The sequence below is a fragment of the Haliaeetus leucocephalus genome, unplaced genomic scaffold (genome assembly GCF_000737465.1).
Source record: "Haliaeetus leucocephalus isolate CR32 unplaced genomic scaffold, Haliaeetus_leucocephalus-4.0 Scaffold373, whole genome shotgun sequence".
Classification (NCBI taxonomy): Eukaryota; Metazoa; Chordata; class Aves; order Accipitriformes; family Accipitridae; genus Haliaeetus; species Haliaeetus leucocephalus.
In genome coordinates, this window is record NW_010972809.1 from 4,108,277 (window position 1) to 4,128,671 (window position 20,395).

A 20,395-nucleotide genomic window follows, 5' to 3' on the forward strand; every position below is an offset into this window, starting at 1 on the left:
AAAACCAGGGCTTTCCCCACACAGAAATAAGACCTAAGGTTTAGAGACCACAGAAGTCTCTGAGCAGGTGAGGAGGGCTAGGCTGGAAGCCAGGTTTCTTGCTGCTCAGGACAGTAGAGTTGACAGATCTATCACAACTGCTCACTGACTTTAGCAGGACTGGGAAATCTCCACCAAAGGGACAAAGAGCCAGTTCATGTTATGATGTTTTACAATACGCTTCTGATCTTCAAATGACATTTTACCAAAAATACTGATTACGTTTTCAGGAGGAAGGAAACCAATACTGGATTAAAAAGAACAGAAGACAGCAGGGAGTCACAAATGGCTTTTTAAATGATAACTGGAATACCTATACTGATGAATATATTTTTCCTCTTTCAGTGGTTTTTGTCCCTAGTGGGCTGGATTCTCTTCTAGCAATTGTTCCTCTAGCAATCTTCTTCCCTTTGCGTCTCAAATTTGGAGGAGCTGGTCCTGGAAATGCCTACTTTCAGAAATAGAGCCACTAATACATCCTTGTAAGATTAAGCCAGAGAGACCCAGTGCTAAACAGAGGCCACACAGAGTCAGGGTAGAACCGCAAGAAGTCGAGGAGTTATGTATAAAACTTAGTTATGGCCGTTTATTTTTGTACTTGGCATATGATATCTTTCTTTTCTTCTCACTTCTCAGCCCAGCCACCCACCTTCAGAGACAGCCAGGCAGGCTGAAGACCTCGGTCAGGCAAAAGCTGGGAATTAGGAATACATTCTCCTCTGAAACCAGAAAGTGACTTTGTTTCAGCTATTTCTTTAAAGTTAATTAAGTCATGCCAATCTTATGAAGGTACAAAACTGTTGCTTTATTTTATCTTATGTGTTCAGGAGATGCTCTGTTTCTCTAGACCTGTGTGTGTGAGGGTGGCTGGGTATGGGTGTGATTTTCAGGCCTGATTTCTGTGCCAGTGTGAAATGTCCCTCAGTACAGCCTGAGACCCTCAGAGCCTACCTAACCATCATTTTTGTGAGGAATTTATGCAACCCTGAATGTGCCAGGCTGACAATTGAACTACTTCCATCCACCTGAGAAGTGGCATGGGGGGGTGGTGTGTGAGGGGGATTGAGGCATCCTTCCTCATAAACTTAGCCAGCAAGTATTAACTGCAAAAAGTGTTCTTTAGTCTTCACACTAACCCTGCAGGTCTGGACTCCTCTCACTACATGCCTTTGACTTAAATAAGAGTCAGTGAATTGGGTATACTTCAGTGAAGGACCTTCAAGCACCAGTGTCCCTGTTCTCTGTTTCTTTGCTGTGGCTGCTGTAATCTTACTGTTGCTACCAGCAAGTAGTGGAACTTGTGCAATGGATGCTTTGCCCTTGTAATTCAATAAAGATGACCATCTCATAATTATTGCAGCAGCACAGAGCTAGGAAGTGATCACTTCATGTATAAAGACTGGCTGTCCAACCACATTTTGCCTCATTTCTTTCCATCAGAATGGGCAATAATGCAGTTATACATGTAACAGGAACATCATGGTACCAGACATGACATTTAAATCAAGAAGATTTCAGCTTTAACTGCAGAGGAAATCCTATTTAGTCTACCTGGGACCTTGCTGGGTTTCCTCTGTGTGTGTGTGCGCACGTCTGTGCTCTGACCTAGGCTTTTGCAAATTGCTTGACCTGCTTATGCAGAGAATTTACACTCTTCATTATTGCTTCCTATGTCTCTTTTTCTCTAGGCTCCATTATATTTATTATAATTCTCCTTCTCAGAACTCTAGGGAAAGGACATAAAGTGATGTATAAACCAGACACTATTTATATTTACTTGTTTAAGGGTGGAGCATTTTTATGCTTTCTTTTTTTAAATTATGTAACTATTTTAATTTTTTTATTCCTTTCCTGCTGTGCTTCGCCAAAAGTTGGGATGCCTTGGAAATACCACATTACTTTTTCCTGTAATTATGAAGTTGTTTGTCTACCAAGACACACATGTTTTGGAGCAGATCTGTGCTTAGGAACCAAGCTACAAGAATTCCATTTAGGAAATACAATATAGTTCTGGATCCAGGGTAATATTTTCAAACACATCCATGTCATTTAAGAGCCTTTATTCAATTAAAAAAGAAACCAATGTGACTCAGGGGATAATTCCTCTGAAATGTAAGACAGACATCTTCAGGTCGCTACGTGACTGCTGCGCTTGGCAACGTGACCTTTAGGAACCTCTGCAAGGCGCACAGCGCTGGAGATGCTGCCTCTCTGCTGACGCTGGTTCAAACACTGCTGCCAAAGCAGCTGCCCGAGACCCCCACCTCCCCCCAGCAGCACCCACCAGTGCCAGGGCAGTGTTTACTGGTCACGCGCCAGTGCCAGGTGGTGCATGACACGTGTTTGTTCATAAGTCCAGGGATGATAACATGAGCTGCCCAGAGAACTGGCCTCTGTCCCTTCTCGCCTGAGCCTGGCATCAGTCACGTTGCAGGTTCCCCCTTGTCCAGCTGTTCTGCTACCTGCCTGTGAGACGATCACATCTGGATGTGCCACCTATTTCCCCAGGTTCTGCCCCTGACTTCCTCCAGTGGCCAGTCACAGGCATTAGGAATAGACAGTAGGAGCACAGCTATCAAAAGGGGGCTGGCCCCAAACAAATGGCTTTTCTGGCATCTTGGGCTCGCCCACGCTGGTCTTTTCTCTCTTTGCATTGACAGTGGTGCCTCTCTCTTTGTCTGCCACGTGTAATAACATGAACAGATGAAAAAACCCTGCTGAGCATTAACACTATCATTAACTTGCTAGGAATTTGATTTTGAAGTATTTAATCAATCAATTCTGCTAATTTTCAGAGAATTAATCTGCTGCTACCACATTTTTATGATTCTCTACAATGCAGTTATTTGAACAAGAGAAGGTAAATTACAGACCTGCCTAAGGAGACATTATATATAAGGTATCATTTAGGAACACTTTTTTCTGTAGTAATTTTTAAAATTTCCCTGGAATGATGCATTTATTAACTTAAAAAGAAAAGAACTTGTTTCTTTTGTTTTCTGTTTCCAAAGTAACAACTATTAGATAAACAGCTTTTTTTTTTTAAATAGTCAAACCACTTCAATGTGAGTAAAGGAACTCATTTTTTTCTTATTCATTCATGTGATGACGAGATTTGTGCTAGACTCAGTCCTGCCTTCCTTGAAGCTGGTGGCAATGTATCTACTAACTTAACTCATATCAGGGTCTCTAAATGGTATTTTGTCCCTTTAAAATATCATTCCACATTTTGAAGATCCATCAGCAAGTTTTTGGCTGATTTAAAGGAAGAGTTTCAGGGGAACATTTCAGGGAAATAATAAACTGAGTCACATTGGTTTCTTTTTTTAATTGAATAAAGGCTCCACCTAGTCTAGCTTGCTGTGAAGATTTTTAGGAAAACTAATCAAGCCATGCCCTAATGTCTTTACTAACTTATAATGGGATACTCATCTGTGTAAGAGCTGCATAAAGGCTTTTCAGAATAACCGACCCTCTGTTTGGAACAGGACTTGAAAAAAAGATTCAGCGTTTGAGTTTTTTTCCCCATAGATTGTTCATTCTTGTGAATTTACTGACTCTGATTTTAAGGAATTGTTTCTGCAGCTCTAGATGTTGCTATAGACTTGCATGCTTATTTACATTTATGATGCACTTTATTATTATTAATGATGCATATACAGAATAGTTGATGTTTTATAAAAAACACCCAACATACTTCTAAACTAACCCAAACTAGCTGGCTTCAGGTTAAATGTCAGCAGTATCAGGACTTACGTTTCAGTATGTTCCTCTGCTCCAATTCTTCAGCAGTCGGCCTCTGGCTCAGTCGTCTGCGAAAAAAGTCCAAGATCAGTTTTTGGACCATATCACATTCTCCTCAGTTCTCTGTCTTGAAGAGTTATTTTGGGGTGTGAAAGGCAGAGCAGAAAGCACTGACACTGCTCCATTATGTACTTGGTACGCCCGGACCATGCGTGACACAGATCATGCTTCACTTTCGCAGTTTCCTCTGTTTTCAACTCACAAAAGACAAAATACGTTATGTCATCTTAGGCATGACTCTCCCACCCCTACCCCAGGCAGAGCTGCTGAAAGCTAAGCTACACAGATGTCTCCACTTAATTTCCTTCCTCCCATGCCTGCTTCCCTACTCGCGCAAGTATTTCTAGCTAAGACCCAGCTAACCCTCTCACTGCCCTCTTGCCAGCCTCCTGACTGTGCCCCGTTTGTTCAAACAGCGTTTGAACACACAGACAGTCCACAGAAAAAACAAGGGATGGTTTGGCAGCGCTGAGGGCAGAACAATAGCAGCCCTCCTCCTCATCTGCACCCTCACTTCCCTCCTCCTCCTCTCGTGGTTTTTATTAAAATCTTATATTGAAGGATCAGCGTGACTTGCTAGTCAACCTGTACGTAATAGGGTCACAAAAAATGCAGTCTAGTTACAAATGGGGACCCTGAGCATAGAAACGGTCTGAATATTCAGAATACAAAGCAAGGGAGAGAAGCACAAAGGAGTCTTTGGAAAACAAAGTAAACCAGAGAGATGACATCAGAAGTCAGCACTGTTGGGCCTCCTCATACTCTCCTCCAAGTCAATAGGAGTTTTGTCAATGATGCCAGTGACAAGACAGAGCCTCCTCTTCCTTCAGATGTCGTCATTCAGAGACATTCCCTACTTGGGGTCCCCAGTCTCTGCCAGTTGGATATCAGTTCCCCTGTGAGATACGGGGTACTGATAGGAAACATGATATGAATGCCAGTTGCATGGCTTCATCTTCTGCAGTGAATGCTTCCCCTGACCCAGGGCACAGAAGCTCACTGAAACGGGGCTGGATCTGCAAGGCTGAACGAGAGACATCTGACAATGGCTCCTCACAACACAGGGGCTGAGCTGCTGCTCAGAGACGCGCACACATCCCCAGCCTTCTCCAGCGCCGGGAGCTCACCTGTGCACCCGTTCAATACCCCTGCCCCTCACATCGTGCATGGTGCACAGGGCTGAAGCACATGGGGTGGGTAGGAGCCCACCCCCTACGCTAGCTATACGAAGGCAGGAGCGCTACAGGCATCTGACTTCAAATAGCCTGAAGATTTCCACCAGCAAAGGTGATACCAGCCGTACGTCCTTTGGGGCCACTTCACACCACGAAAACAAAACAGCAGATCATCGCCCTATTCCAGTGGAGAATTTGGAGTCATTAGCTTTGTCTGTTTCCCATGGCAGATTGAACATTTATCTCATTGGAAAAGTGTTGAAAGGGACAGAAACTCATGCTTAATTCAGAAATAAAGAATGTCTGTGAAGTACTCTGAAGACAGAAAGTGCTATTCAAGTGCTTGCTATTACCAACTAAGATACAGTAGCTGTTGCTAATGGGAGACTTCACCTTAGGACTATGAAGCAATTAAAACTACTTTATTTCTAGCAGCGCACAAGAATCAAAAAGTTGCCACTCTTAGTGCCACCATGTGTGGCTGCAGGAACTGAGTTACACAATGTTTTTAATCCACTGCACCGTGATGGTTTTCAAGAGGATGCATCAGAGGGTTGTTAAGGACGGACTCCAGCCATCCAGTGTGCAGCTGGTTCTATAGAAACAAATATCACACAACAAGTAAAAGGAGAAGTTAGTCTGAAGAGAATGCTCCCCAAAAGGTCCTCCCCTTTCCAAGGAAACAAGGATTGAAGGACTCAGCTAACAGTTCTGTCAAAAACAGTTCACACTGGAGCGCTTCTAACAAAAGGCAGAAGTTTTATCTATCTTCATAGGTGATTTACAAAAAGGACCAAGTCTTCTATGTGTTTACTGGGGTACCTGCCATGAAGTATATACATTTAAACAAAGCTTTCACTTCACTGTGTCATTGCTTCCACACAAGAAGACAGATATTTCCTCCAAGTATGCCCTTGGTATTATATGCATGCTCTACTCCTGTGCTGCTCAGAGACCTACAGACTGTGGGATTCTTCCCCACATTGCCTGGTAGTGCCCCTAGTGAAAGCCAACCGAGAATACCTGTGTTCCCCATTGAGAGTCTAATTATTTTATAGGTCCCATTATCCACCCTTTTCAGGCTGCAGAGTGCTCCTGCCTAAATGATGACCACCATTTTCAAGCAATGCACTTACATGGCAGAAAAAGCCATGATACTCGATAGTTTCAGTCTGGAGATCTGAAGCTATCTGCACAGAAAAAGCCACAACACTTGATAGTTTCAGTCTGGAGATCTGAAGCTATATGCATTCATGGCTTGTTGATCGCTTCTGGACTCTTAGAAACCCAAGAATTTTTAATAGCAAGACTTAGGCAGTAGGAAAAGATAAGGTACCCTTGTAGTGGAAAAAAATCATGATTAGTCCTTACAATGCAAGCAGTGAAGCACAGCTAGAGGATGAAGAAGGTAATGAGTAGAAGCTGTGGAGGTTCATGGCTTCCAGTACCAGCGTCTGCTTTCATCTCCGTGAACTGCTGTTACATCCCCATTTCCAACATCCTTTAGGACTGACTGAGCCTGCTCCTGCTCCCTCGTTGTGACTGCTTCCTTGATGAGCTCCTCAAACAAACCCAGTCCCTTCCCCAGCCCTTCCATTCCAAGCTCTTGTAATTATCTCTTTTCTCGGTCTCTTGCTCTTTTCATTTCATTTCTTCTCTTGCTGCTACAGTGACTTCTGCCCCCAAACTATCTTTGGGCTTTACAAACAACTCCACCAGCTCCTCAGAACAGCATCATTTTAGTTCTTTTTTCTTGCCTCTTGACTTCTAGGTTTGCCAGATGTTGAACAGCTGTTAACATTACCATCTTTGAAAATCTTGATACTGGTTACAGATCCTGTAAGTCAAGAAACGTAAGCAGCTATGGCTTTATTACCATGGCTGCAAAGATATAGGTTTTTTTCACACCAAATTCAGTATACCATCTCCAGTGTGCTGCTCTGATCTTGGCAAACACCAGGCATGATTCCTCCCCACTTCTACCTTCCCTCCTGTGCTGCCCAGAATAAAAAAATATTAATGAAGCCCACCTAGCTTGCAGAGGTCGATTTCAGTGGTTTGATTGCTGGATTGCTGCTGTGCCTTATTTCATTTAACATCACAGGGGCTGCATGAGGCTGTCAAGAGGCCAGAGGTCAGGAAACAAGTGTCTCATTAGCAGCACAATCAGAATAAACAGGAGAAAATGGAGGTGAGGAAGGAACCTGGTGCAACAGCAAAGAACAGATCTGCTTGTGAAAACTGTAAGAATCGAGTGAATCGAGTGAGATGTGCGGTGCTGCTGTTGATCAGAAAGGTAACTGGCTGTTTCATGGAGCTGTATGAGCATAGATGTCTAACCAAGGAACAGGCAAGACAGGCCTTAGAAAGTAACAACCTTTAACAGCACTTTCTGTATCTAAAATCTCTTGCGTGAACATGCTTGACCTTCACTGTGCCATTCATGCAGTTTTGCAATAAGCTTCAGGCATTCAAGGGGATAGGAAAGTTTGTTTTTTATAATTTGTGCTTTGCAATGTATTGCCTGGTTTACACTTCAAATGTTTTTGCAATATTGTTAATAGCGGTTTTCCAAATACACTGACAAAGGTTTTACTGCAAAGAAAACTTTCCTACAATTTATGGTGACATAAAGAAAGCCTTGCTAGGATTTCACTGAAAAAATAATATCCAAATGAGGCTGTCAGTGAAAAATAAAACAGTTTGCTCACATTTACAAAGATAAACTAGACAGCAAACCAATTTTCTGAATTAATTCCCTGCATGATCAAAATGCACCACACTCCTTGTGCTAGAATTACACAAGAAGAGCTGAGCAGCTCTTTGTAAGAACATTGGTAGGGGTTTGTTTGTTTGTTTTTTTGAATTTGCTCTGGGCTAGGCTGGGCACATCATGGTGGATGAGTAGGAGTTTGGGGGCAGGAGGGACAATCATGCAAAATCAATTGCTGTAGACCTAAAATATTGGCTGGTGGGGGTGTAATCTCTTCAAGGAGCCAGAGGAAAGAAAGGCAGCATTTTCACTGATGGATGCTACTGTTTGGAGCCTGCCCAGCAAACCGAGAACTCAGAATGGGAAGTTTCTGCTGCATGTGGCCGTGTCCTGCAGGAGCAATAAAAGGAAAAACTGGCTGCACATCTCCCCAGGCAATACAAAACACTTAAATGAAGAGCTCACACAGTGACAGCAACATTGTCTGCAGTGTGGCCATACCCAGAGGGCTCTCAGGACAGTGGCCAACTAGTTGTGGGGCTGAGGGTCAGATTCTTGCGGCCCTTTTGTCTGGTAGCACCTTTGAAGTAAGGCACTCCTGGCTGCCTAGGCTGTCCCCTACTAGGAGTCATGGGTTTTCCCTCCTTCATCTCTTGTTTTGTTGTGATGAGCTCTGCAAAAGGGCTGGTTAATGCCATCCAGCTCATTGTTATGTGAACAGGATGGTGCTTGATATGTGTTTTCTGGGTACCAGGAATTCATCTTTGCCTCTGCCTGGAGGACAAAAAAATTTAAGAGCTTAGTATGGGGTCATCTGTAAGTATAATGGCTGGATATAGGATACAGGGCTTGCTGGAAAATGATGCCCCAATACACTTGCCAGGCTTATTAACAATGAGCGTTTGCAGATACAAGAGGCAGAACCCAGCAGCTCTGCAGCGCGTGAAGGTGACATCTGGTGCGTCACTAAAAGCAGGACTGATGGGCAAACAGGTCACGGGTGGTCACAAAAGGGCACACAGCAGTATGGTGAGGTGTCCAGAACATCACCAAAACATCTCTGAGCCCAGCCACGCTCACACAGCTGTTGCTAATGACTTAAGTCACCCTGATGTAAAAGAACTTCTGCGCAGTGGGGCATAACCTCCAGAGCAGCTCCTGAATTTATTCTGTAGATGCAAACCTTTTTACTCACTTGCAACTGGGTTCATACCACCCTTGAGACTGCTCTAAGAGAGGAATAAATCTGAGCTGGGCACGTGAGAAGCCAGCTGCTACAAAGAACTACTTGTCACATTGCTCTTTAGTTGGCATAAATGAGCCCGACTGAAGCCAGTAGAATTGTGCTGATTTACATCAGCTATATAATTCGACACGAGGAAAATTCAATGGGAGTAAAGAGTCTTACTGTTGCTTAATTTAGCCTGCCTTTCCCAATAATAATGCTGATAGCAAAGCAATATTGATGAAGTATAGGCTACCAGGGGCTCTTTGCACTCCCATGCCAAGCACAGAAAATTGGAAGAGAAAAATGGAGAAGAAAATCTTGTATTTGTTTCTGCCAGTTAACTGTGAGCAGAGGGCAGAAAGGAACTACCGCCTTTCCTTACGTCACTGCACAATGAGCAAGAAATATTTGTAAGCCTGGAGGTTCACTTTCTCTGAAGTATAAGCCCGGATATTGCCAGTCAGACTTTAGAGGCTACAGAGAGCTATCTTTCTCCTAACAGGATTTATAAAATGGGATTAAATACAGATTTATCAATGAGTGAATAAACTGAAGGTGTACTAAATAGAAAATCCCTACCCAAAGAAGCAAATATAAGAGTTTTACACCATTAAAATTCCTATACTAGACTCCATTAAGAAGTTGGCTAATTTGTAGGATACATTATCTCTTCCTTTAAGCTCTCTTTGCTGTGTGACAAGTCTCCTGGTATCAGTCATGATAATACGCCTTATAACTCCTTTTCCTGAGAAATTAAGGCAATAAAACCATAAGGAGTGTTTGCCACGATTCAGTTACCATGTAATGACTGCTCTCCACTTCCCTGTTGATTTTAAACATTCAGCTCCTGGGAGATGGTGGTGCTTCTGCAGCTATAAAGAAGCCTGTGGCAACGACTAGAACAGACCAAAGTGGGCAGAGACCCCTGTTCATCCCTGGGAAAATGGGTGAAGCACCACTGAGACAGAGTTAAGATGAGAACTAGTTAAACAATTTTTGTAGAAAGTGCTTGCTTTTGGTGAAAATTTTAGAACTGGTAAGTATCAGTTGAAGATCTAAGTACCTTCTGATGGTGTTTTACTGGCAAGGTACTTCTGCTGCCTCAGCAGCCCAGTTTGTTCCCTGGACTGGACTGCCTGGTCTAGGATAGCTACAACAGTCCCATGTCCTGGAGGAGAGAGGCAATGCTTTTGCTCAGCAGTTCTTCCTAGTGCACCGCAAGAAATACAGAGCAGTGTGGCACGTGAACCAACAAAGTAACAGTTCCCGTAACACATCTGCAGTCATGTATCCAGCTGGGCTCTGCAGGAAAATCAGATTTTCAACTATAATTATTCAGATTTTAATTTAGGCTCTAAGCAGTCTTTTACTACCCCCCAAAATTATGCTTATCCCAGACTTGGTTTTGTGTTGAGAAACAGCTTCAATATGAACTTTAAAGCTCCGCCTAGTCTAGATTGCAGTGAGGATTTTTAGGAAAACTAATCAGCAAATTTTCTGCTTGCTCAAGCATCTGTGGATAGTGAAAAATATAACCAAGCTGGCCCTTTGTTTAAAACTCTAAACCTGACCAATTTGTTTTCTCATTCTTTAGCCCATGTGAACCCATTCTTGACTCACAGCTCAAATAATGCAGTCTTTTCTGTTTCAGCTGACCGAGGGATTGATTTATTATGATTTTGATTTACTCTTGGGAGAGTTAAAAGCTCCCCAGGAAAGGACAGGCTGCCCAGATTAGGTCTCCTGGGGAAAGAGAATCATACTAAAAATGTAGATTTCAACAATTCATTATGTCTGCATGAAGTTAAAAACTTGCCTATCATATACAGAACATATTTCTTTAAAATACCCAAATAAAGCAGAGTCATCTTGGGCCATGAACTCTGTGTTTTCTTAAAAGAAATAAAGGAATGACTAGATAGTCCTATGACTCTGAGTAGAAACAGTGTGAATAATGACATACCCAAGTCATCAATCTTTCATTAGACCACAGTATTACAATGTATTACCACCTACATTTTCCCAAGGAATTACTTAATTTCTTACTCTTTTGTGAAGATAAAGCCAAGTAGTGCTAGACACATAAATTCAGATTTCGGCCCCCTTTTCAATAATACTGACTGCAAAATGCCTACTGATATGTGGAACATTGCAAGCTCTTGCAAGCTCGTGTTTCACACCTCAAGCTCTAAAATGGAGCCTCCTCTGTTTCATTTCTGTACTGTTTCATTAACATCAAAGCTTTTAGCCAAATGCTGGCTGTTCACATAAAATACAGTCATGCAAGTTTAAATGATTTAAAAAAAAGGGCATGGCAGAATTAAGATAGTTACACCACATGAGCTTTTCAGCATTAATTCTCAAATCTCTTATCCCTAATCCCAAGTACAAAATATCCAACAACCGTGGTAGGAAACAAAGAACAATCTTTTTCAGGGGAGGGCATCTACTATGTATCTAATTCAAGAATATATTTTCGGAACAATAAAAATGGGATATTTTTGAGTACTAGAAATTCAGAGGGAAAATGTAATAAATGGTGGTTGAAAATCTAAAGCATGCCAGAAAAAACAGATGGATGTTAGGACCCATTGTAATAAAGAAAAAAATGTTCTAAAATGTTAGCGATTGTCCTTCTGTTGTCTGTACAGCATTGTGAGAAGACACTTGCTTCTCCAAAGGTAATAATATTGAACCAAAAGCTGATTTTACAAAGCCAAAGAGATCATAATTCACAGTTCAAGGTCAATCCATGAATGACTTGAATAAAATGGCACCATGAAAATCAATCTGAGCTGAACAGATATGCTTGCTATCTTTAGGCATTATTGTGTCTGGTTTGTTTAAAAATCTCTCTATAGTAATGTGGTTTTGTGTCTGTGAACAAACACACTTACAGCAACAAGTCTTTAAAGATGCATTTTTGAAGGAAATATCTAGATGCTAAACCTTAGAAACACTACTTGCCTTACTCCTCATAGTAAGTTACTTTTTTCTGGTTAAATACAATATTCTTCTCCTGCAAACACTAGTCTTTGGAGGCTTCTCCTGCCATCTTCTGCACTTACTCAGCTTTGAGGTGTAACCTTGTATTTGGAAGATCTGTAGGAGACCACATCACCATTAATATATTTGCAAAGGTGTCCCCAGTCTTCTGCTGCTGAAGTGCTGCCTGGACTATCCTATGGACCATTCTGCCAAACAACAGACCTGAGGCAGGGTGCCCAAACCCCAGGCCAGTTGTCACTGGAATTGTGACACCACCCCCTGGCGTTTTTAGCAACTTGGATTAAACAAATTTGGGGTTTCCCTCTAGTCTCCAGCACATGGCTGCTGCTTACCATAAAAGTTACACTCTTAGAAGCAGAGCCATCTCCAAGCAAGAGCCAGAATAGTGGAGCTCCCTTCCCCCCGGCACGTCCCCTCATCCCGGCTCCTGGTGCTCAGGGAAGCTCGCTTGTTGAGCATGGTTTGATATCGGAATAAAGCAGTTATTCCTGTGCATGTGTGGTGGCCTCGGGATGGAGAGAGGAAGCAACGCTTTAGGCTGGAAGAAGGTCTGTGGGCCCAGGGAAGAAACCATGGAGGGAGGCTGAGGGATGACAAGGGGAGCACAGCCTCACTCCCCAAACCTCTTACAACTCTCTAAAACCCCAGTGATCTTTCCAAGCACCCCTCTCTTCTAAGGATCCTCTTCTGAGAAATCTGCTGCCACAAACTAAAATTTTGCCTACACTGAGAAGCAGCCTCTGGCCCTGAGGATGGGTTAAAGGCTGAAGCACATAATGGAGGAATCATCTTCCCTATATGTGTGAAGATCAGACCTCCTGATGGGCCTCTGTAGACCACAGTGACTACATGGTGATTATATATGGACCACAGTGACCATGCACATAGCCTGTGTATTAGCACGTATCTTACACTTCTAGCACTGTCAGTATGGGATTTGTCTAATTAAAAAAGCAACAGCACCCTATATTCTTATTCACATACGCACTAATGCAACTGTAATCCTAAAATATGAAGACAGGGACATTTAAAACACATAAACAAACAAAACAATTTTGGTTGGCAGTCCAAATAATCTGTGACCATCATGGCAAATCTCAATCCAAAATGCAAAAAGCTGTTGGTTTTAACAAAGGAAACTTGGACAGGGAGCTTCACCAGCTTGCTGATGGCAAGCTCAACAGTTATACAGTGAACTTGAAAAAGACTCCTCTCTTACTGCAGCAGCTACAGACCACTCAACGAACAGAGGGGGAGGAATTATGTATATCCCCTGACCATGTCAGTTTGTTATAGACCATTTTACCAGTGCCAGCATGAAGAAAGGCAAACGAACAATACTGCAGAAATCAAATTCATCTCCAAACAGGCACTTTACATTGGTAATGTCAAAAAAAGGCAACTTATCCACTTTCTGAGAAATGAATCAAAAGCTAAAATACTCAGTGACTCGGAACAGCCACAATGCAGGAATTCCAAATAAATGCTTTTATAACAGAAGTTGGCAGTGTTAGCAATTCAAAATCATGATAAATCAGTTTCTAGGAGAAAAGATGCATAGGAAATAGAATGGTGCCCACACTTTGTTTTGTTACTGAAGTGGAAAATTCCTGGAAGTGAACAAATTTGAGAGCTTTAAGAGTGATTAACTATGTTGTGCCAGAGGGATTTCAGACCCCCAGACTGCATGAAAGGCAGGTGATAAATAGCAGTGACTTACTGCAAAGGGCTGTGGCCTAGAATTTTCACTTGAAGATTAAGAATTAGAGCTGGGCAAAACATTTGTGACAAACAGTAAAATTGCCAAAAACCTGCAGGCAGTTCCAGCAGGTCAGAAACTGTCTGCGAGGAGAGGTCAAACTTAGTGAGTAGTTTCAGCTGAGAAAACAATTCACTAGACATACTTTACTTAAAAAATAATAAAATTAAAAAGGCATTAAAAAAATACATTGGACAAATATTTGATTCTGACCTGAAATGCTAGTTTTCAGTTTGTAATAAAAAATTAATGCCTCAATTGCCTATTTTTATTCAGTTTTCCCTACCCCACTTGTTAATTATTTTCTTCCATTTGAGTACCAAATGCAAAAAATCCCTTATTCAGCCAAGTCCAGTAGACACAACTCTTCTTGCAGTAACTGCTATGGTAATTACAAGCACAAATCTACTGAAGCAGGTTACAAGGACGGCTCTCCCCAGCAGCTGTGCTGCCAGCTGCAGTGCAGATGTCTAGGTCATTCCTAGCCATTTAATGGTCACATCTGGATCTGCAATACCTGCTGATCAGACTGGGTCTTTGCATACATTTTACAGCACTCATTCTTTTGTATCTGCATCACTGCTAGCAAATTAATTTCTTACCTTTCTAGAGAAATTCATGTTTCACCATCCTACCCAGAGATTTGCCCATTGTATAAATTCCCACCTCATTCAAGAACACAACCTGTCCCCTTCCAGCTGGTGTGTATTTAACACCTTCATTGCCAGAGCCTACTTCTACCTCTATGCATTAGCAAAGTCCAGAAATATATATTTTTTTTAAATCGTAGCTTCTCACAGAACATCAATGAAAACATGCACCAGAGACAGAAAATACCAAGAAGGTCTAGTTTAAAAAAAAGAAGAAATTATTCACCTGGTTAAAATTAAAAAACCCCATGCCTTAGGAAACTGCACAGTTGTTATTTTGACAAGATATTAGACATGATTTGCTCACAGTTACATCATCACCTTTAGGTTTAAATCTAGTAGCCTAAAAGCATGACAAGGTATTTTTGACTGAGGAGAATTCTTGCCCCATCTGCATTTTCTTCTCTTGAAGTTACTGAGATGCACATAATTACCTGGAAGCTAAATTTGGACCATAAAGTGATAATCTTTTTTGTTGTTGTTGTTGCTTCATAAGTATTTCTACAGCAAAACAAATGAATGTTACAAAGAGGCTTACTACATCAAATAAGGAATTAGCAGCAGGAATCAATAATCTCCAAAGTAACAAAGATCCTATTTTCAGGCAAATACTCTTAACTTCAAAATAAACAAAAACCCCCTATGAAACAAAACACTTCCAGAGGGACATTCAAACCCTGTGTGCTACGCTGAACAGGCTGCAGTCTTTCTCTTCCTCTTCTGCATAGTGTGATATCAGCTTTTTACATTTTCTCCCTGCAGTTTCGAGGGCTCAGTTCAACCTCTACTGAAGTTTCTCCACTCTTAGTTTTCTGACTAGTATCAGGTGCCTGTACTCTTGCCTGCACATTCCCCAGCTCCCCCTGACACTTTATCAGTGTAAAAACCTGCTTCATTACCACAGTCTAGCTGCTGGAGGGACAACAGTATTCTTTTCATTGTTTTTTTCCTTAATTAGAGCTGATGTTGAACTATAGAGGGGGAGGGAATGCCCAATGACATCTTCCGTCTTCCTTACATAAAATAGGAGAAAAACCTGTTCCTGGCCCAGCTGACCTGACAAGTCATTTCTCCTTTACACTTCAGACACTTCACTTCTTAAACCTCATTGGGACAGTGTTGTACCTGTCTTCCCTGTGACATTTCAAATGGGTGCTGTTAAAACCCACATTTTTGCAATTGTTTGTCCTCTAAAGAAAGCCTGCCTTAAATTGGTGATTGTTTTTTGAACTCCTTACTGGTCTGAATAGTTTATGTAGCTGGCGTTCAGGCAGAGAGGCTGAAGAGAGCTCATACTGAAAACATTTTGTGTGCAAGACGAGCAAAATATGTCTATGGCTGCTGATATGCTATAGGAGAAGCCTGGATTTCCCTGCAGGGAACACTCTGATGCCAGGACTGATATACCTCTGTCCTGGGCTTTCAGTGTCCTGGTTTTGTGGCATCCACTTGTTTTTTTGCACATCCAGCTGCAGTGAAGGCAAGGAGAGGGGACTTGGATGGAGGTAGCAAAGGGAATCAGCACAGTCACCCTGACAAAAATCCCTTCCGAACATGTATTGATGATGCACAAAGTGTTCGTAAAACTGGAAACTGCACCTACTGCTACGAGAGGCTGCGGTTTGGTACTAAAACATACTGGCTAGGATGGCCTGGGCAAACAGATACAGTGCCTGCTTCCCAGTTGTGCTCAACTTCATTATTAGTATAAAACATGCAATTTCTCATGCATCAGCATTGAGCTGAAGTAAAAGAATACACTCTCTCAGCCCTTCCTTCCAGCCCTCACTGGCCACAGCCATGTGGGTGGACCTGTGTTTTGCTTTACAAGCATACTGAATTTACATCTGTACCTAATAGTTTATTGGGTACTAAGCCCAGTCTCATGACTGGAGATTATCTAGTACTAATAACAACTTTGCTCCTGCTTGACAGCAGTGGTGCTCTGCTGAGCCCAGCTAATGAGCACCAGCTGCTAAGGAAGAGTGAGAAAAAAATGTCTCACAACTACTACACTCTCTCAGCTTTTCAAAGTCTGATGAGCAGTGGTTTTGGCAAAACGTGCATCAAATACATGCTTCCATCCTATTTTCTAACTAAAGCCGTTAGAGCATTGCTGTACCCTGCACTACTGGAGATCAGTGCTGTTGTATAGATATCAGACAGCACCACTGCAGGCTGTCTGGGACATTTCTGAGAGGAGCAAGCTCCCAATTCCCCAAATTGAGAAAGAACAATAAATTGCTGTTTGTTGTCTCTGGATCCACCCAGAGACAGAAAGTTTTGAAGGCAGATCTTAAGGTTCTGCTTCAGATAGCTAGAAAGAGGAAAGAGCTATACAAAGCTTCAAGGAATTTGAAAAACTTTTGGAAGTGATACTGGGAGTCTAGGGTTTTTTTTGCTATAGCAGAGGTGAACTGAGGGGATGGGGAGGTGCAGGACTGAGAGAAATGCATGTTGAGGGAAGCTGGGTGTCTGGGGTTGATTTCCATGTGAACAGAGTGTGCCTGTGAGTTTAGAAACTGAATCCTAGTAATTTTTTCCATGGAGTGGAGCATGAGGAGTGTGGTCTCAAGGGCTAACCCCATAGCCTCTTGGAACTGAAGTGAGCTAGAGACTTCTGTGGTCTACATGTCATACACGGCCATTTGTCAGAGCTTGTGACCTGGCTAAACTGTCTGTGCCAGCACAGCCATTGTGCAATAACCCGAAGCAGGAGAAATTCGTCAAGCATTGCATTGTAATAGCTTTATGAGATACATTCACAGTAACCTTAGACTGGGGAGAGCAAAGGGAGTCAGGATTTGGGAAAGTCTGAGACAGAACTTGGCCACTCTGCAGTGCCAAAGGCACACAAAAAAAGTCAGCCAACAACATCGCGCACTTCAAAAGGCAAAGATGTTGCTAATACACAAAGACTTTGTCAGCTGCCTTGTGCTATCACAGAATGGTTGAGGTTGGCAGGGACCTCTGGAGGTCATCTGGTCCAACCTCCCTGCTCAAGCAGGGCCACCTAGACCCAACACTGTGTCCAAACGGCTTTTGAGTATCTCCAAGGAGGCAGACTTCACAACTTCTCTGGGTAACCTGTGCCAGTGCTTGGTCACCCTCACAGTGGAAAAAATGTTTCCTGGTGTTCAGACAGCACCTCCCGTGTTTCAGTTTGTGCCCACTGCCTCTGGTCCTGTCACCGGACACCACTGAGAAGAGCCTGGCTCTGTCCCCTTTGCACTCTCCCTTCTGGTATTTATACCTATTAACAGATCCCCCCTGAGTCTGTTCTTCTCCAGGCTGAACAGTCCCAGCTCTCTCAGCCTTTCCTCATAGGAGAGATGCTGCAGTCCCTTATCACCTTCATGGCTCTTCGCTGAACTCTCTCCCATGTGCCCATGTCTCTCTTGTATGGAGGAGCCCAGAACTGGACACAGCACTCCAGGTGTGGCCTCACCAGTGCTAAGCAGAGGGGAAGGATCACCTCCCTTGACCTGCTGGCAATACTTTTTCTAATGCAGCCCAGCATACCATTAGCCCCTTTTTTTCCTGCCAGGGCACGTTGCTGGCTCATGTCCAACTTGGTGTCCTTTTCTGTCAAGATGCTCTCCAGCTGATTGGCCCCCAGCATATACTGGTGCATGAGGGTGTTCCTCCCCAGGTGCAAGACTTGGCACTTGCCTTTTTTGAACTTCATGAGATTCCTGTCAGCCCATTTCTCCAGCTTGTCAAGGTCCCTCTGGATGGCAGCACGACCCTCTGGTGCATCAGCCACTCCTCCTAGTTTTGGGTCACCAGCAAGTTTGCTGAGGGTACACTCTGCCCATCATCCAGATCATTAATGAATGATGTTGGAGAGGAGTGGACCCAGTATTGAGCCCCTGGGGTACACTGCTAATTACTGGCCTCCAACTAGACTTTGTGCCACTGATCACCAGACTCAGGCCTGGCCATTCAGATAGTTTTCAATCCATCTGTCAATCCAGCCCATTCTTCATCAACTTCACTGTGAGGATCTTAAGGGAGACAATGTTGAAAGCCTTACTGAAGCCTACACAGATACTATCTACTGCTCCCCCCTTGTCTACCAGGCCATTCATTTCATTGTAGAAGTTTATCATGTTGATCAAGCATGACTTCCCCTTGTGAATCCATGTTGACTATGCCCGATGACTTTCTTGTCCTGTACATGCCTGGATATGTTTTCCAGGATTAGGTGCTCCATCACCTTCCCAGTGATCAAGGTGAGGCTGACCAGCCTATAATTCCCTGAGTCCTCCTTCTTGAAGTGACGTTTGCTTTCCTTCAGTCTTTGGGCACTTCTCCAAGTTGCCATGATCAATCAAAGAAACATTAAAGAAAATAGAGACGGCACTGAATCTTTAGTATTGCTGGGTCAAATTCATCCTTTCAGATATACTTTTACACTGAACAGTGAGGCAGCATGGTTCTCTCTTGAAAATTTTAACATGCGCCCTAATTGTTAAAACATGACATGTCTAGTGACAAATGTACAGAACTGAGAGAAAGGCAAGGTACAGTGATGGGCAGGTGGGAGAATCAAATCTGAGGCAGTCAAGTGTGCAATGATCAGGAAGGATGCTGAGACAAGTGAGCTGTGGTGCCTAGTATTCCCCCACTGATGCCTTGCTTTTCCCCATCACTGTCTTTATATCTGCTCCAAAACCCTTCAGACTGAGGCCAAGTGCTGTACAGTATCTTGAACCGGGGAGGGGTAGAGGGGGGCTCCTAGCACTACTGAAATACAAGGAAAAACAAGACAGAATAAAGACTCTGAAGAGAAGAATTAGTAAGACAAAAGGAAATAAAAGTACCTCCCAAATATGTGTCACATGTGATGGCTTTCAGAGGCAAAAATCCTCTTTTCACTGCTGCAGAGCCTTTTTTCATCTGTCATGTTACATTAGAAAACACGATGGAGCCCTTAACTTGCTGGGATTAAACAGTGCAGTGCAAAATGTTGGCAGCTCTCCTAACTGCAGTAGAGTATTAGATTTTCTTTGCTAGTCTGAGGAGGAAGATGAAATGGATGGTAGAGTATCACAAAGCTCTATGATGCCTGCAATTGCCCAGGTCTCCCTATCTCAGCATACATGTCTGCCCAAAGAAGGGAAGGGTTAATGGTTCTGGCCCAGCCTGAGGGTGAAGGACACCAGGCATTTACACTCAGTTGTTAACCAGTAGCAGGGAAGGAGTCTCTGGGGATGTTCTGGCCCTCAGACATCGTCCACTCCTTCTCCTGAAAGGAGCAGAGGGAGATTTTGGGATCAGCTGGAGAATGCCCTGATGGAGGATTCAAGAAGGCACCAAACTCCCATCAGGGAAGTTGCTCCCCACTTCGAGACTGATGTGCAGCTGCAGCGTGTCTGTAAACCTGATTCCAAACAAACTGATGGCTGCCCGCCCTCTTTCTTTTACAGCTGGAACCTAGGTATTGGGGCAGGGATGTTCTTGCTCTGGGGCAGAGTGTTCTAGGAAAGCCACGAACCACAGTTCGGGTGCTCCAACTTCCCAGTGCAGCCAAAGGAGCTCATTGTTCACGCTGCTTGCAGGCTTAGCTGGAGCTGGGCCAGCTGATGGGACTGTGAAAAGACCTTCATGGCAGATGGCCAGGGACCTTTCCCTGTAGCCTCTGTGAGGGCCTCCTGAGGATAGCATTTACTTGCTGTTTACATCTCCCTGCGTGCTGCCCCCCAGGACCTGGGTGCAACCGAGCTGCCATCTGCCATCCCACCAGGTGACTGAGGTCCCCCAAATGCTGCCATCTACCATCCCACCAGGTGACTGAGGTCCCTGTGCATGTGCAGGAGAAGGGGCCCTGGTCCAGGCAGCGTTACTGTTCCCCACTGAAGGAGCAGGCTGGTGCCTTTGCAGCCCCTGCTGTTTGAGATCAGGGTCTCCTGCTTGCAAGGCTAGCTGTTAAATCAAAGCCAGTTGATTGCAGGGAGGCAGGAAGACCGTTTCTGTCTTGATTACTGCAACAAAGGAAATCGTGAAGACTTTTGC

General features: G+C 43.4%; 1 protein-coding gene across 3 annotated transcripts in view; it reads right to left on the reverse strand.

Annotated features, from left to right (window-relative positions):
• The window catches only part of PHACTR1 (phosphatase and actin regulator 1), a 305,821-nt gene that overhangs the window by 16,023 nt on the left and 269,403 nt on the right, over positions 1 to 20,395 (reverse strand). For all 3 annotated transcript variants that reach the window (XM_010573211.1, XM_010573212.1, XM_010573214.1), the window contains one exon: positions 3,796 to 3,851. In XM_010573211.1, the coding sequence (XP_010571513.1) occupies positions 3,796 to 3,851 (56 nt within the window). The remainder of the gene's footprint in view (positions 1 to 3,795; positions 3,852 to 20,395) is intronic.